Source organism: Macrosteles quadrilineatus, unplaced genomic scaffold (genome assembly GCF_028750875.1).
Source record: "Macrosteles quadrilineatus isolate MER2022 unplaced genomic scaffold, UCM_ALF_1.0 Scaffold_7__1_contigs__length_78375512, whole genome shotgun sequence".
Classification (NCBI taxonomy): domain Eukaryota; kingdom Metazoa; phylum Arthropoda; class Insecta; order Hemiptera; family Cicadellidae; genus Macrosteles; species Macrosteles quadrilineatus.
The window spans coordinates 43,034,121-43,051,606 of NW_026542600.1; the positions used below are offsets into that span (position 1 = coordinate 43,034,121).

A 17,486-nucleotide genomic window follows, 5' to 3' on the forward strand; every position below is an offset into this window, starting at 1 on the left:
TCAGTTGGCTGTCATCTCGCGGCCAGGGGACGACAGTCTACTGAGACTACCCAAGGGACTGGAGGAGGATGCTACTTCGGCCTCTGAGGACAGGTGACTGTGGGTGCCGTCCTTGTAGAAGCAGAGGGTGCAGAACTGACTGGTTGACGCCAGGGGTGGGAAACTGTTGGGAAACCCTGGCACCATGCCGCTGGCTAGAGCCATGTTCCTGCAACGTGAAGAAACTTCGTAAAACACTGGGTTGCTGTAAAATGTATATACGAGGTGTTCGAAAAAGGTGGGGACATAATTTACGTAGTGATTCCTTGGGTCAAAATAAATAGAAATCAAGTAGAACAAACTTGGATATAAGCGTTAAATAGTAAGCCTATGTGTGACATGTCGTGTTTAAAAGCTTTCAAAATGAGCTATAAATTATTCATTTGGTATCGTTATTTTATTCATGCTATTAATCTAAATTAACAAAAAAGTTGCAAAGAGGAAGGCAATTTTGTTCTTTTCTTTATTTTTGTCACCCTACTCTTCCTATGTTGCTCAGATTTGTATTTCTATATTGTAGTTTTGGTGCTTTCAGGTATTTCTAGATTTTAAATACTGCAATAATTGTCAAAGTTGTTTTTTTTATTATGTACCTGATTGCTGCTAAATGTATCACTGTCATATTGTCAATTGTAAAATGCTTGTACCAATTCCAGTCTACAGGGTGAATCTCGTAAGGTGTCCAGTATTGATTTCAGACAAACCGTTGGTCCTACGATGATGAAGTAAAATTATTTCCTACTAAACCAACCCCAAGGAATAACGTAAAAATATTTTTAACGATTTTTAAATACAGGGTGTACTAGAAACTGAGGGTCACTAGTCCGAATCTACGAAATATCAAATACAAACGTATATCATGTTATACATCAAATTAAAGCTCTTTTCAATCCAACCCATTTGGCAGAATCGGATTTTGATTATATTGATTCATTTCAAAATGGCGGCTGTTTTTGTGAAAAAATTAATATTTTTTTGAATACCCTGTATTTTTCTTAAAAATGCAGATATCTTGATTCTGATTCAAATATCGCATTCCTTATGAGCTAAGCTTTATTTTGATATGCAACACATCAATGTTATCTCCAAAACAAAAAGTTTCAAAAATATCAGTTTTTGAAAATATGTACATAGCCAAAACTCAAAAATTTCAAATAGCACCATTAGTCAAATAGCATATCATTTTAAAGGTATTGCGATTCTAAGAAACTTTCAAATTTTAACCTTATGCGTATCTATTTTGGTTTTCGAGTTATCAACAAAAAACATGTTTCCCCACATTAAAACGCATGTTATTTGTTAAACATGGTGGTAAAGGCTGGACCACACTTATAGCCGTCTGGCTGACGCACAAATAACATGAGTTTTAATGTGGGAAAACATGTTTTTTGTTGATAACTCAAAAACCAAAATAGATACGCATAAGGTTTAAATTTGAAAGTTTCTTAGAATTCCAATACCTTTAAAATGATATGCTATTTGACTAATGGTGCTATTTGAAATTTTTGAGTTTTGGCTATGTACATATTTTCAAAAACTGATATTTTTGAAACTTTTTGTTTTAGAGATAATATTGATGTGTTGCATATCAAAATAAAGCTTAGCTCATAAGGAATGCGATATTTTAATTAGAATCAAGATATCTGCATTTTTAAGAAAAATACAGGGTATTCAAAAAAATATTAATTTTTTCACAAAAACAGCCGCCATTTTGAAATGAATCAATATAATCAAAATCCGATTCTGCCAAATGGTTTGGATTGAAAAGAGCTTTAATTTGATGTATAACATGATATACGTTTGTATTTGATATTTCGTAGATTCGGACTAGTGACCCTCAGTTTCTGGTACACCCTGTATTTAAAAATCGTTAAAAATATTTTTACGTTATTCCTTGGGGTTGGTTTAGTGGGAAATAATTTTACTTCATCATCGTAGGACCAACGGTTTGTCTAAAATCAATACTGGACACCTTACGAGATTCACCCTGTATATTGTAAACTAGTTTATGCCGTAAATAAACGAATTGAATTGAACAAATGATAAAAACTAAATAAAGTTTTTACTTCATAATCTACACGTCAGTTGCTTTAAACGTCTTAGGAATGTAAGGGGTTTGTACTCGTCTTTGCTCGATGCCCAATATTGCGAAATAATCATCTGGTGAGAACTAAGCTTTGGTTTCGATAAATTTAAGTACTATTTGCGATCTAGGTCATTGTAATCATGCCCGTGTATGTCATATCCACACCTATTATGATATTGATTGCCTATCATGATCAAACTATTGAATATGGGCATTTTTTCAACCGTATCGTGACTTTGAGGTAAAGCGGATGTTCGTGAAACAAGAATGTGATTAGAGGAAATGGGAATTGTAATTGATTACAGTTTATTGATTTTGCTCGTGTTACTTATTTACCGAGTTCATGGATTGCACAGGGTATAACATATAGCACACGGCAATACAACATTTTTAATTCTCTATACAGGTATTTTATGCTGACCACTCTTCTCTTTATTAATTATTATTTTGTCTTCTCTTTGTTTTTTCCCTTATAATTAACGTTACGCATGCCAAGAAATATACAGAGGGGTGTAAAAGTAGGTATACAGTACGAATAGGCAAAAGGTTTGAACACACGACGAAGTGATATTTTAAGAGTTAATTTAGGTGTCTTAATACTCTTAAAATAAATTGGAAAAGTTTGGGTTTTGTATAAATGAATATATTTTTTCTATAAACAGTTTCTTAATGTATACCTACTTTTGCACCCCTCTGTATATATAACCTAAAAGGAATAAAACGTGTGAAAAAAGGGTTAGTAAGTGCACCTTATTAGGTTTCAAATAATATGGTATTTTCTACAAGATTTTCCACAGAAACCGATTGAACAGAAGACCTAATATTTGCATCTTGTTAGTTCCTTTAAATTGTATCTCAATCTAATTATCTATGTATTGGCGTAAGCCGTTGAAACGATAAATAAATAAATAATTATTATTACTACTAAGCAACTGAACTAATGAGACCATTTATTAATCTTTTATCTTAACTTATGCAGAGGGATTTGCTTAAATAACAGAATATTGTTGTGATAGACTAATATAGATCAAATTAATACCTAAATTGGTTACAAATCGACCTTTCTCCCACAAAAACATTGAAACAAAAAATACTGAATTAGTGTGAAACAAGCTTTTAACAAAGAATATAAAATATCTAAATGAGGTATAATTTTAATCACGAAAGAGCTCCAACGTAGAAGTCGCCAAATATTGCTAAATTTGTAACTATTCAACCCCATACCCGTTCCACAACCGTTAGACGTTAGTATTTCTAACTATCGATACTGATAGAAACACGCCCCTAATAGAGCGTAGCCGATAAATTGTTTACTGTAGTTAAGGAACCCTAAACGTATTTTAGGGGCGTCGTGCTCGGGGAGGGGGTGGACAAATTAGTTGAGCCGATTAGTGGTGTGTTGTGTCCCCTCGCTTAAGTGGATGTTGCATTGGACATCTGCCTCCCCTCAAACACTACAAATGCCCAGACTTGATTGATTCTAAAGTGTCATACATTTCAGTATTGAGTCAATATGTATTATCCTCTCCCTCTTCAAGTGGTTCATATTACACTATGGAATGACACTAAGGGTGATAAGTGTAGAGCCCTTAATTAAACTCCACATACTTCTCTACCCGATCGAGCTTAGTTGAATATTTCGGAACTTTTTAACATAACGATTCGGTAATATTTTTATTCAATGTGAGTTATCTGAGTACCAATAAGTGTAAGGATCACATATACAGGGTGTCCCGTAACTCTCGAGACACATGTATATAGCGTTATTGCTTAGGTCAAGACAAACACATTTCACCATAGGAACATGGGTCTGTGGTGTCTAGTTTACCGACTGTCGGCATTTATGTGTTTTTTTTACAAAAACATTAATACCTCCTCAACAGTTTGAGATACAGCGTTGAGATTTTGCAGACATGTTAATCTTATCAAGGCTTATCTTTTTTTTAAATTATACTAAAAAATCAATAACCGTTTCAAAATGGCAGCCATTTAAAATATTTGATGCCAAATTTCACGAAAACCGTTAACTTGACGAAAATATTGCAAGAGACAAACAAGTTAGTAAATTTTATGCAATTTTCAATGATACTCTTTTTACGTTGTTTAGCATTGTTTAAATGGAGAAAAGTGGTCATGCATTTGGAAAAGAATACATTTCTCTGTTATTATTAATACATTCTTAACAAATATGGTGTTATTGAAAACTACATAAAATTTACTAACTTTTTTGTCTCATGCATCTTTTTTGTCAAGTTAACGGCTTTCGTGAAATTTGGCATCAAATATTTCAAATGGCTGCCATTTTGAAACGGTTAATGATTTTTTTTGTATAATGTAAAAAAAAGATAAGCCTTGATAAGATTACCATGTCTGCAAAATCTCAACGCTGTATCTCAAACTGTTGAGGAGTTATTAATGTTTTTGTAAAAAACACATAAATGCCGACAGTCAGTAAACTAGACACCACTGACCCATTTTCCTATGGTGAAATGTGTTTGTCTTGACCTAAGCAATAACGCTATAACATAAGCATAACATAAACGCTATAAGCAATAACATGTGTCCAGAGAGTTATGGAACACCCTGTATAAGAATTCTAGAAATGGTTAGGTACGTTGCGAGAATTCTTTAAATGTTTTATGTACCTGTGTTTTGTGTCCGTACTTTACTGAGGCAACATTCGGCAAAATAATTTACTCATAGATCATATAGTTAAAATTTAAATTGACAGTCTACAAACTACTATTACACTCGACTAATTCAATGGATCTAATGGAATATACTGTATATGTACAATAATAGTTATTTGTGCAACTAGTGAGCAATTGCACTTTGCACTTGAGTTGCACATTGTATTTTTCCTACCGTTACCATAAAACAAATAAATTGGTAAAGAAACGTAACATATTTTTGCACTGAAGTGAACTTTCAATATGACATTTAATGATACAACAGTACAACAGCTGACCAGCAGACCAGCTGATTTACAGCCAGTGCTGCCAACGTATTTCGCGCGCATACGACCTTGTCTGCATGTTACGCGCTCACTATTTCGTGCCTTCACGTTGCTAATCTGGAGTGAGACAAAGTAATTAGAGTGAGACAATGTTAACATTGTCTCACTGATGAGCGAATTGGCCGATTTGCTTTCTTAAATCAGTGAGAGAAGATGTACATTGTTAGGTAACTGTAGGAAAAGATATATTTTAAATTTAATTCTAATTTATTATTAATAAATCAAACCACTACACGATGACTATAGCTAGTGATTATTACTTAAAACAGTTGAAATTTTTTTTAACAGTTACCTAACAAAGTGGGCTTCCTTGCACTGATTATAGCACGTAGCTAATTGCTGCATTTACTTACTTTTGCCGCACTCATTTTACTTTGCCACACCCCAGTATTCAAACAGAACAACAGAAATCAGTGTGTTTTTATAAGGCACGTCATAGGTCCATAAGGTTTGGACTGTTCCCTTTCAAAACGTAAAAAAATGTCACTGGCATAAAAAAAAAACACATAAAAAGGCGTAAGCTTGAAAATAAGTTGGCAACACTTAAAGATACTACGGCTACGATCAGCTGGTGCAGTGTTTCACAGCCTTTGAGTATTGATACTACGACGTAATATGTTGTTTCGTGTTAACATTATATTTTCGTTCAACGCTTGGATTTAACCTAACCTATCAGTGTTTGGAAGACTAATTATTTATATGTTTTAGAGTAACTGTAGGAAAAATATAATGTGTAACGCGAGTGCAAAGTGCATTTGCACACTAGTTACACAAATAACTGTTTTCTCTAAGAATTCTTGCCTTCTCTTTATCAGTTCAAATTATTAGCTGTTTTGGAAAGGTGCTGTTTAGTATCGCATGTCAAAACGTGTTCGACGTTTTTCGTCTAGTTTTATTCTGTATTCCGTATAATTCCTGCGCTGTAAAACATTTAAAGTTAAGACTGGAAAACATTTTAACTTCAATAAAAAGTTGTTTATAAAACAAACAAACAAATTACTTTCAAACAAGCACCTTTTAAAAATTATTCCACTTAATTTGTTTTATGCTTCTCTAAATCAAATTACTTCAGGATCAAAGTAGTTAATTATATTATCTTAGTTAAAATAACGGAAACTGATTAGGTTCAAAATAGTTTGTTGACACCGTAGGAAACACATTTAGAATGTATAGTATAAAACACATATTTATTTATTTACAACCCCACTTTTTTAGACCGGTAACTTGTAAAAGACCTTAACGTTACACAAAAGTAACTAAACAAAAATAATTTCAAACAATTGCACATATTTTACTGAAGTGATAAGAAAGAGCATTTAAGTAAAACACGGGTTTAATAAAAAAATTAACAGATAATACTTCATAGGATGGTTGGTATTCGTATTAGAAACAAGGTAGAGTTACATGTGTCAGAGAGTTTCAAATAGGTTGAGAATTCCCAACCGATTGAGAGGGATACTATCTGAAACTGCCAAGATAGAATTGATTAAATTTACAGTCTTCCATATAATTCACTATGTACTTCCATCAATTGGTGAATGTCTTACTATTGACTGTAGAGTTCTTCTTACGAGGTTGCAAAACCGAGCCCTAAGGTTTGTCTTCAATCTGAGGAAGTTTGTATCTGCCTATTGCAAAAAGGCTAAGGTGATCTCTTTGGAAAAACAATGTTTTCTACAAACTGTTTTGATTGTTCACTTGCCTCCCTATTTGAAAAGGAAACTTATGCCTCGAACATCAGTTAGGAAACGCTGTACTAGGCAGGACGGCAGGACGGCTTGCTTGAAATGCCGAGAGTGCGGCGTGAGACAGGTAAAAAGAGGTTCTCATACTTTGGACCCCAGGCATACAATACCCTCCCAAGAAATATGAAAATCATGTCATGTAATTCATTTAAGGCCAATTTAAAGCTAGTTTAATTCCCCCCACTGTTTGTAATTACTATGTAAAATGTATTGTTTATGACTTGAGTTGTCTTGAAAACCCGTTTTGACTGAAGGCCGCTTTGAATAAAGACATTTTATTATTATTATTATTTTATTAAGGTAAAACAAATATGAAATAAAGTATGTCCCAATATGTCGTAAGAGTATATTGAAAAACTATCAATATAATCTATCACATATTTTTGTTTTATTTTGTAAGTTTCTATAGCTTAACTACGTTTTCTCTAACTTCTAATCACTTCGTCCCGACTTGTTTCACCCTACTTACTAAGTCCATTCATGTTGGGAAGGCTCGGCTAGACTCAGGTTGTCAGGTCACTTCGCCCGAGCGAGCAGACAGCCGATGCGTGATTCAGCCACTAATTATTCATCGCTTAAATATCAGTTATCACTTCAGTCAATCTGATGTTCCTCGGGTGGAAAAATCGCGGTATCTAGCACATGTCTGCTCCCAGGCGCTTAGTCGCTCGAGCGGTCGCATTCAAGGCGGGCTGATAGACCCATCGCTATCGTCATCGTCCCCCCATTATCTTTAAATTGTGCGATATCACCCCACCCCCTAACAATGAGGTTCTGTAATAGAGCTGGGTCAGAACTCAATTAGAAACCTGTGAAATCAATGTGGCTTGAAACACTGTTATAGAACTGTGTTATTTTATGAGGGTTGACGTAGTGGTTTACACTGTATTTGTTATTTATGGGACTAATTAAGCCTATGTCTAAAACAAGTGATACTGTTAGTGATCTATCGACATTTTTTAGTTTCATGTTAGCAGTGATTGAAATGGGTTTAGACTTCGACCAGAGCAGTCAATCTCTGCTGATTTTCTGAATGTTAATTCAGCGGCAGTAGTTGTTAAATTTCTATAATTCGTGATTACACTGAGGATTAACGTGATGACATTCGATTTTAGGATTTAGCAACATTATTAAGATTAAACCTGAACAATGCCTTAAATTGTACGTGCTATTTGAAATAGAGTTGGTCACATCATTACTGCTTAAAACAAGTTACCCAGAATTTCATTTATATTAGTAGAATGTTTGAGAAAACTGAACGTTATTTTACCCCCTGATCATACAGTGAAAATGCCCTCTAATTAAATGACAACTCTCATGGAGAGCAACACCACCATATGACCTTAAATTGCTATATGAGTATTGTTTGATTTTTAATTATCAATACTAAACCTGTTATTGACTTTATAATAAATTATACCTAAATTTATGTTATACTCTTCCCAAACGAAATGTAGTACCAAATACATAAATCTTCTGTAAATATAATACATTAATCTAGTTAAAATTTAAACACCATCCATTAACACTAATCTACAACGCTACCTATAGTGTTGGTCGATGTGGGCCTTCTCGATACGCTTATCCTTGGCCCTCCTGTTCTGGAACCAGATCTTAATCTGGGTTTCTGTAAGTCTCAGCGCCTCCGCCAACTCGAACCTGCGGCTTCTGGAGATGTACTCTGATCTGTGGAACTCCAGCTCCAACCGCAGAGTCTGCTCACTGGAGAACGTCGTACGTTGCCTCCTGGGTCTGCCTTCCTTTCGTCTTCGTCTGGCCACTGAAACAATACATAGAGATTAGTTTGTAAATTCCATCCAACACAGTATGTTTGTATATTAGAAGCTCATCTTACAAAAAGCTTAGTTCTTAATTTGTATCGCAAATAAACGTTGTAAAAAAAATTCATCAGCTAATATACAGACTGTCCCAAAAGTCCCGGACCGGTTTAATATTTTCTAAACGACAACAGATAAATCAATAAGATTTAGTACATCAACACCACACCTAAAAATCTACTTTTTAAAGGAAATATCAATTTTCTGTCACATCATGGGGACGTCCCGCAAGGAGTCAGAAGAAAATCTTAAATAGAAGCATAGGTTTTCATGTACATCAAATTAAAGGTCTTTACTAGTAGATTACAATGCCATAAATTCAAGCTCAAAAGAACGCCTGAGTAAAAAATGGCAGTCGTTCAAAGATTCAAAATGGCAGGTTCAAGAAATCTTTGAAAGGCTGCCATTTTTTACTCAGGCGTTCTTTTGAGCTTGAATTTATGGCATTGTAATCTACTAATAAAGGTCTTTAATTTGATGTGCATGTCAACCTTTGCTTCTATTTAAAATTTCCTTCTGACTCCTTGCGGGACGTCCCCATGATATGACAGAAAAGTGATAGTTCCTTAAAAAAGTAGATTTTTAAGTGTGGTGTTGATGTGCAAAATCTTATTGATTTATCTGTTGTCGTTTAGAAAATATTAAACCGGTCCGGGACTTTTGGGACAGTCTGTATGATGCGTGTTTGTACTGATTCAGCTAAACGAAATAACACACACATACTAACTATAGCTTAAATTCTGTAATCCTCTTACAAAAAATAAGTGTTATTTTAATGTGATTATTATTGTAGATGATAGGTGTGTCGTAAGTATTTATCTTTGTGTGTTGTAAGTTAGTTTTTAACTTTTGTACATTGTAGTTCATACAATGCAGGTGATACTAAAAAGGAGTGTGATAAAATTGGACTTTATATTAAGGAATTTGCTTGTAACCTTGGGATAGGTAGGGCGAAAGCCTTGAGAGTGTTACCTATAACTGAAAACATTTTCATCATCGTTAGATTTACAAGGAACCATAATATATACCTTTCACAACGTGCTAATCATCTGAAACATGCTCAGCCAGTACCGGAAGTTACTAGTACTGTAACTAGTATAGTATTATCGGCAGTACGATAGGGGGCCTGCCTTATCAAAAGTGCCCGTTGTTGTACATATTTACATATTTTCGTATTATTTAGAAATAAGCCATTTCTTTTTTTATTGGTGTGTTTAGTTTTCTACAGTAGTTTGGCAGTACGATAGGGGATCTTCCTAATCAAAAGTCCCCGTTGATTTGTAAATACTTGTAAATATGGTTCCGACGTTTACCGGCCTCCCCGTGGCGGAACTGGATGTGTCATACACAGTGGCGTTGCTTGGTTAAATTCTAGGGGGGGGAGAAGCCTCAAATTTCCCAACTGCTTAACATAGATTTCCCAACTATTTTTTATAAAAAAAAATCAATTTCTGTACTATTTTTAAAAATCTACAAATTATTATACTACACTGCAGTCACACTCAATTCAGTATTTATTAACTTGCATTAACAAAACATAGCTAGTTTTACATGTATACAAAATTACTCAATTCAAAAAACGTCTAAAACTTCTACCAATTCATAATGAAGTTTTATGACTTCAAAAACTTGAATAAATATTGTTTCAAATCCAAAAAACTTTACAAACCATTGTGGTAGCAGTGTAAAATTTTAGGGATATAAAATAAGCCTAGTACAAATTAGTATAGAAAAACAATATTTTATTACAAAATAATGAAATTACAATACTTTTAGAAGTTGATATTAAGATCAACACTTTAACTTTCATAAAACTTACAACTAGGCCTAAACAAGTTTGTAATGATGAAATATTATATAATATTATCAGTGTTGTGAATAATATTATTCTAGTCTAGAAAAGAATAAACCTAAAATAAGACTTGTATAAAATAAAAACGTTCAACTTGGTTGATAATAAACTTATACATACAATAAAAATGTTAACCTTCTTCTTCATCAAACTAGAACTTGGACAAAAATCAAACTCAAACGTGAAAGTCAAACATCAAATTTTAGGTTATGTTTTGTCTATTGTCTATGTAGATCTGTTTCAGAGTGATTAGTTGATTCATTTTTGTAAATTCTTAATTAGGAATGATAAATCACTTTTGTAGATTTTTTAAATAATATTCAGAGAATAAATATTTCATTTAGGTTATTAAAAATTAGAGTTTTAAAGGCAATACCGATATACAAAACCTATCTTTAATGTTATTTTATTTTAATCTACCTATTAGCAAGTACTCCTGTCAGTAAGCCTGCTCCAAATACTACAAAAAAAGGTATAAAATATAGTTTATTTGACTGACATGAAAAATATTTTTGAACTTCTTGTAAACACTAACAAACAACATAACTGAACTGAAGAGCTACGCCGCTTGCACTTTCAAAATTCAAACTCGCAGTCTCGCAGACGAACCATTCAGAAAATCATCAACACAGGACAGGATCAAGGTAGCCAACATACGTCCAATAAGGAACAAAATTTCTCGTAAACGAAATTCCAACAAACTATACCGTTAATTGGTTAACGATTTCTTAAAATAAGGCGTGTTTAGCCATGGTTTAGCCTAGTTTAATCAAAGTTAAATTAAATCAAAGAAACATCAAGTTTATTCGTCTAAGTCAAAGAAATTTTGATCTTTGATGGATTTTCGCAAATATTTTTAAATTTTATTTAGTTTAAAAATATATTTTTCTTGTATCTGATTTCCCAACTGTCCCAACTCGTGGCAAGGAAATTCCCAACTTTTCTCTTTCCAGGATTCTAGGGGGGGGAGGCTCCCCCCCCTACCCCCCCCAAGACGACGCCCCTGGTCATACAATTTATGGCTAACTGACAAGGAAACAAATATTATTTAATACATTTTAATTAATATATATGAATGTTTACTACGGTTATTGTTCTATACAAAGGTTTTTAATATACATAATTTTAACTTTCTTCTTTAGCATCGTGATTCCCTTTATTTTTATTAATTTTCTTGCACAAAAGACTCAATCTACTAACGTTAAATACTAACTACTGCTAATTAGCCACTACCCCACAATGGGGGCGAGCCAAAGGCGAGTACTTCCTATACAGCTGTTTGTGTGCCTATATAGCATGTTAAACACTGTACACCGTTCTGAAACAATAATAACCACAGGTGGTTTTAGTACTGTTTGTTAATTAGCACGTGGAAGTTAGGTCGAGTAAAAAAATATCTTTACCAAATGTATTTTTGATCCATTCATTTTAACACCCTGCGAGATTTGAATCCACTAAAAAATGAAGCTACTACAATAAAGAATTGATTACTTAATGTGCGCCAACAAAATCCACATTAAAATGGGATAGTATTTACTTTAATGTAATCAAGTTGTTGAACGTGGGATAAAACACTCCCATAGCAGCAAACCTGTAGACAAGTGAATTACCATTTAACTGGCTTAATTTCCACTAAAATATTTTATTAAAATTGTCAGTTTATTTTCTAATTAAATAACATTAATGATTTTAATGAGTACTTATGTTTGCTGTTACAGGGGTGGTGGGAAGGTGTGGGTTTTTTACTGACATTTTCATAGCTTATTATGAAATCAAATTTGATTAAAATATATCCATATACATGCAAACTACAACAGCTTATTATTCTCAACAAACATAACGTGGGCTTGTTTAATAAAAAAATTTCCAGAATTGTTTGTTATTTTAAGCTCTACAAAATAGTTTGGAAAAATTTGGGAAATTTTGTTTTAGGGATCAAAAAAGGAAAAACAATGTTTAGTCTAAAAAAACCCTCATATTACCCTAGTTCTCGTTCCGACACTTTTTCACTTAATCGTTTGGCCTCTTGGGACATAAAAACGAAAAAGTAAATCGGTCCCGGGCCCAGGTATTACCATGAGATATACGCTAATAGCTTATTCCCAATATGGGAAATCGGCTAAAAATATAAAAATGTAAAGTTTTACGTAAATTACAGAAATTCCACATATGTGACCGAATAAAATAAGAATATCTCAACATTGTCTTTAGTGTATTGTTGTGTTGATGTTTGTAGATCAGTAGAAGAAGCCCTTTGCAAGGATCAACTACGGGACAGCAAATCAGGACGACTGGATGAGGTGATATGAGAATGACTATATTAAGTTACTGCCACTGGGGCAACATAGGGCTTCAGTCGTCCATTAGACATGGAGAAGGCACTTGCCCCTTACCGTGCATTTCTCTGCATTTGAACATTACGTTACAAAATATATTATAATTATTGGTAAAATTAGGTCCTGTTGTTGCGTATTTATTTTTAATACTCTAGTTATAATAGTTTTGTTTTAATTTGTGAATTTCTATATAGGGAAGAAACTATTAGTAGTCGGCACGATAAGACCTAGACCCGATACTGATTTACTTTTTCGTTTTGATGTCCTCAGATATATATGCTATGTGTCCGTTGATGAAATTTGGCATGCATGTGTACAGCGGGATAAACTTGACGGGATTTTATGTGGTTAAAACATTTTCCAAAATTGGGGGTTTTCAATGTTTACCCTTAAGTATGGAAATTCACAATTTCGATTGAAGTCATCGTGTAGAGCTTAAAAAACAAACCATTTTTGATATTTGTATATTCAATTTGATTTTTAATATCGTTGTACACTTAAAGGTTACGGAGAAAATAAAAAACTGTGCATTTAAAATTCACATGTTATTCTTACTGTGACAAAGGAAACTGTTGTAATTAGCTATGTATATAGCTAATTAGCTATATATATCTATGTATATATTTTTTCCTCAAATTTGGCTATATAATATGTATTTATTTCTTCCAATACTATTAACATTTCTCCAAATATCTATTTATCTGCGTAGGACCAAATCTAAGTTCTCGTTACATCTAATGATATTTAAATAGTCAATAAATATGACTATATGGAAGTATTTTGAGCAAAATCCAATAAGAGAAATTGAAATTTCTGCAGGTTTGCTGAGGTGGGGGTATTTTAAGATTCCACAGCATTGGTACACTCAGCTTAAAGAAAATATTAAGTATTTAACATATTTATATTTATATAACATTATTTATTTAGTGTATCTCAAATCTCATGAAACAGTACAAATATCAACGTTTTGAGCTGTCCTCTAATACATGGGTTATCTATGATATTTGTCTAAAACTGTTTAAAATAACTATATATCACTACATCTTATGGACAGTTAGTTGTAAATGAAATTACAACTTTCATGACAGATTTGAAAAATCGGAACTAAGTATTGAAACTTCAAACCCCGTTATTATCTGAAGCAGTTCCCAAAAAACAAACTCAACCTTCAATCCAGTTAACCATGACACTAGATGTGAACATAAAAGCTCATGTGACCCACAAAACGAGGCAAAAGTCTTTGTAAGACAAAAATTAAAACTAGACATTTAGTAAAACCACATTTTTTGTAAAATTATACATTATGATTTTGTGACTTATTTAAAACAAAGTTATCCGAACACTTACGAGTATACTATAGTATTTATTTGTACTTAATAGGCCTACACAATTATTTATATGAATTTGTCTATTTATCCTGTATTACAGTTTTACAACCGTTTTATATTGCACTGTATGGGTGGTAAAAGTTATCTATAACGTGAGTCTTTTGTTACTTGTAAAGATATAAATAAAGAAAATTAAAAATTGTTTACACTACACTACACTATTTTGACGAACTCCCCACGCAAGTATTTAGTCCAGAAAACAGCTGTTTACCGCTAGCTTAATCAAATGGGGTTTAATTACGTACTACTGTACTGTAATGAGTTTTGCCGGACACCAACACACACAACACCACACACACACACGCACATGTGTGTTCTGTGGATTACACTGTATTTGGCGATGTTTAGGTGTATGGCATAAAATTGTTTTAGTGTCTGTGGGATTTGATACAGTATAACTTTAAACTGCATCTACCATAAAATCGCAACACATAAACCATATTTATTTAATGCATTGATTCCTAACACAGTACAAAGTGCCAAGACTAGTGTGCATTAGTCTATAAGTTTAACCAGCGAAGAAAGAGCACAGAATAATGTAGACAAGTCATATGCATATAGGCCTTCACAAATTGTTCCGCTTACTTACACGGCTAAATTATGCGTGCTAACCTACCCTGATTCTTTAACTCACCTAATTACCCTAATTAATTTTATTTATCAGAATTTAAATTACCCACATATTCATGTTAATGACATTTAACCGTTTGTCTGTAAATAAAAGACTAAAAAATAAACATAGTATACAGTTTACAAAAAAAAAATTGAGAAACATGCCTAGTATAACACTTATCAAAATGACAGCGAGAAATATCGTAACTATAATCCGTTCTTAAAACTAAGGCAGTTTTAGGGGAAGAAATCTATCCCCTCCACTTGACCCTACCCTTAAAATAATTACTGGACAGCTGATGTTTGCCAAAAAGTCAATCAGCTGCGACATATACATTATGCAAAAAAGTAGTTTGGGAACTTCCTCTCAAAACACCTAAATTTTGAGGACGGACTATAGATATGTTGAATAAAAAAAATTATTTATTCAAACTATTGAATAGGTCGTTCAGGGAAATAGTAAAACACGTCGTTTATATAGTACAAATTAATGTAAGTTATTCGACAATATGATGACAAACAGTGATGATTTAAAAAATCACCTAACAGTTAATGATTTACCGATCAAGATCACGAACACGTGTGAAGTTTAACAAATAACAAGGCTATCATATCAAGGAAACGTCCTATAACACTTACTACTCAGCCGGAAATGTTGAGAACAAATTGATTAGTGGGGGCGGCACAGACAGAGCCACAAATTGATTAGTGTCATCAATTAATTGTCGGTGTGGCGTGGAAATTAGGATGAGTGTGGCCCACCTGGCTTGAATCATCAACAGCTGCTGTGTCCCACGACCACGGGGTTCCACAGTCCCTAACCGCACGCCACTGGACAGCGCCACCGCTCAAAACGACCGCAACAAGTAGGGAAACTACGTGACGTGGTCCTAAACCAGGGGATTATACCGCACTATATCCACTAACCAATGGTTTCAGGTGGTACCTTTACCGCAGATGACCACACCAAGTTGAGAAAATATTTCTTGGTCATGACCACGGGATACTACCGAACTATAACCGCACGCCCGTTGTGTCAGTTACTACCACATCGAAATTGACGACAGCAATAAGTAAAGATTGTGTCTGTGTCCACAACTTCACGTTACTGGCATATCATCACAACCAAGACTACAGAACTGTCGGAACTTCTTTCTTCCGTGTCCACCCGTGGAAGGAAGAAGAAAGAGACAATTTGAAACAGTTCTATGGCATTCTAACTGTGAACTACGACATAACAATAAATGACACCCGGTCTTTTTTGGATTATTCTTCACTAAAATTCAATTTAAATTTACCAGTTGTATTAAAGCTTAATTCAGCTATCGTCTGTCCACCATATTACTGACAATGACAATGGATAGTCAATTCGTCCAATACTTTGATGTAACTGAAACAGCTGAAAAGATGTCAAAGTATGCGATTGAAAGGACAGCCTTTGGATTGGAAATCGGATCCAATTGAGTGTATATCCTTTTTCTGGATGGTTAGTTCTGAGCATCCTGTCAAGTAGGGTTGTGCTTCCTTCTCCTTCCTTGACCGCCTCGGAAGGGTCATGTAGCAGGCGCGTGCGGAAGTTTACCTGCGCCAGCTGACAGATGACAGCTCATAGTCAGCTGTGATTATGTCGTAACAGCTGACAGCTGTTGTGAAACCTCAACCCTTCAAACATCGAAACGTGTAACTTGTTGAATATTGCCTCAAACAGGAGATGTTTAGTTATACGTTAAAAGTCTCAAACAGTGTTGTTTAGTCATATTTACCTAAACTACCGAAACACATTTAAAGTGTTCAGGGTGTGTTTAAAAGATTCTACAGAACAAACCGCATAACTACCTTCCACTGATGGACATAAGGGTGGCTGGAAGTGTCTGCTTAGTTTATAAAGGGGTACCTAACAATCTACGTAGAATACAATTATCAAATAAGTATTTAAAAGCCATGTTCATAAACGGTTACTCTCTTGTTTAAACACTCTGACTGTGGTTAAACTTTCAACAATAGCTGTTGATCAGCTGTTAAATTACAATTCGCCCTTTATCTTATAAATGAAGTTGGCCATCATCTGTGAATCTTTGAAAGTGTACTCTAAAAATAAATCAAACTCAAGGGGGCAAATCCCTAAAGGAAATTATCTTTTTGATTACCATTCGTCTCTACGCTAGGTCATAAAGCTATGAAACCTTAATCGTATAAATCGGTTAAGTAGGACAGCTGGAAAAGGGGTGTTGCAGATAAACTCCTCATTGTATTAAGTGTATAGATTTGGGCTAAATCAAATGGGTTGTTGGTTGTTACATTTAGAAAATTTACAAAACTGTAGAAAGGTCTAATAACTTAAAACTTAGAAAGATCTAATAATTGGCATTGAATGTACTTTATCCTTGTTGTCAATAGCAGAAATTGGTGATTTTTGTGGTGGTAAATGCATAAGTAATTGCCTGATTCAGTGAAACAACATATTCGTGGAATAAAAAAGTATTTCTACTATAATATATGATTGTTAAATATAGAATTGACAATAATTCTGATGTTCTACTTCCAGTCATTATAACCTTTCTACAACTTTCGAGT

The 17,486-nt window shown here is 33.8% G+C and overlaps 1 protein-coding gene across 1 annotated transcript in view; it reads right to left on the reverse strand.

Annotated features, from left to right (window-relative positions):
* Positions 1-17,486, reverse strand: part of LOC128998936 (homeobox protein rough-like) — a 34,827-nt gene continuing 17,341 nt past the window's right edge. The window contains exons 2-3 of the mRNA XM_054425293.1: positions 8,432-8,666; positions 1-208 (exon numbers count right to left, since the gene is read on the reverse strand). Of these exons, the coding sequence (XP_054281268.1) occupies positions 1-208; positions 8,432-8,666 (443 nt within the window). The remainder of the gene's footprint in view (positions 209-8,431; positions 8,667-17,486) is intronic.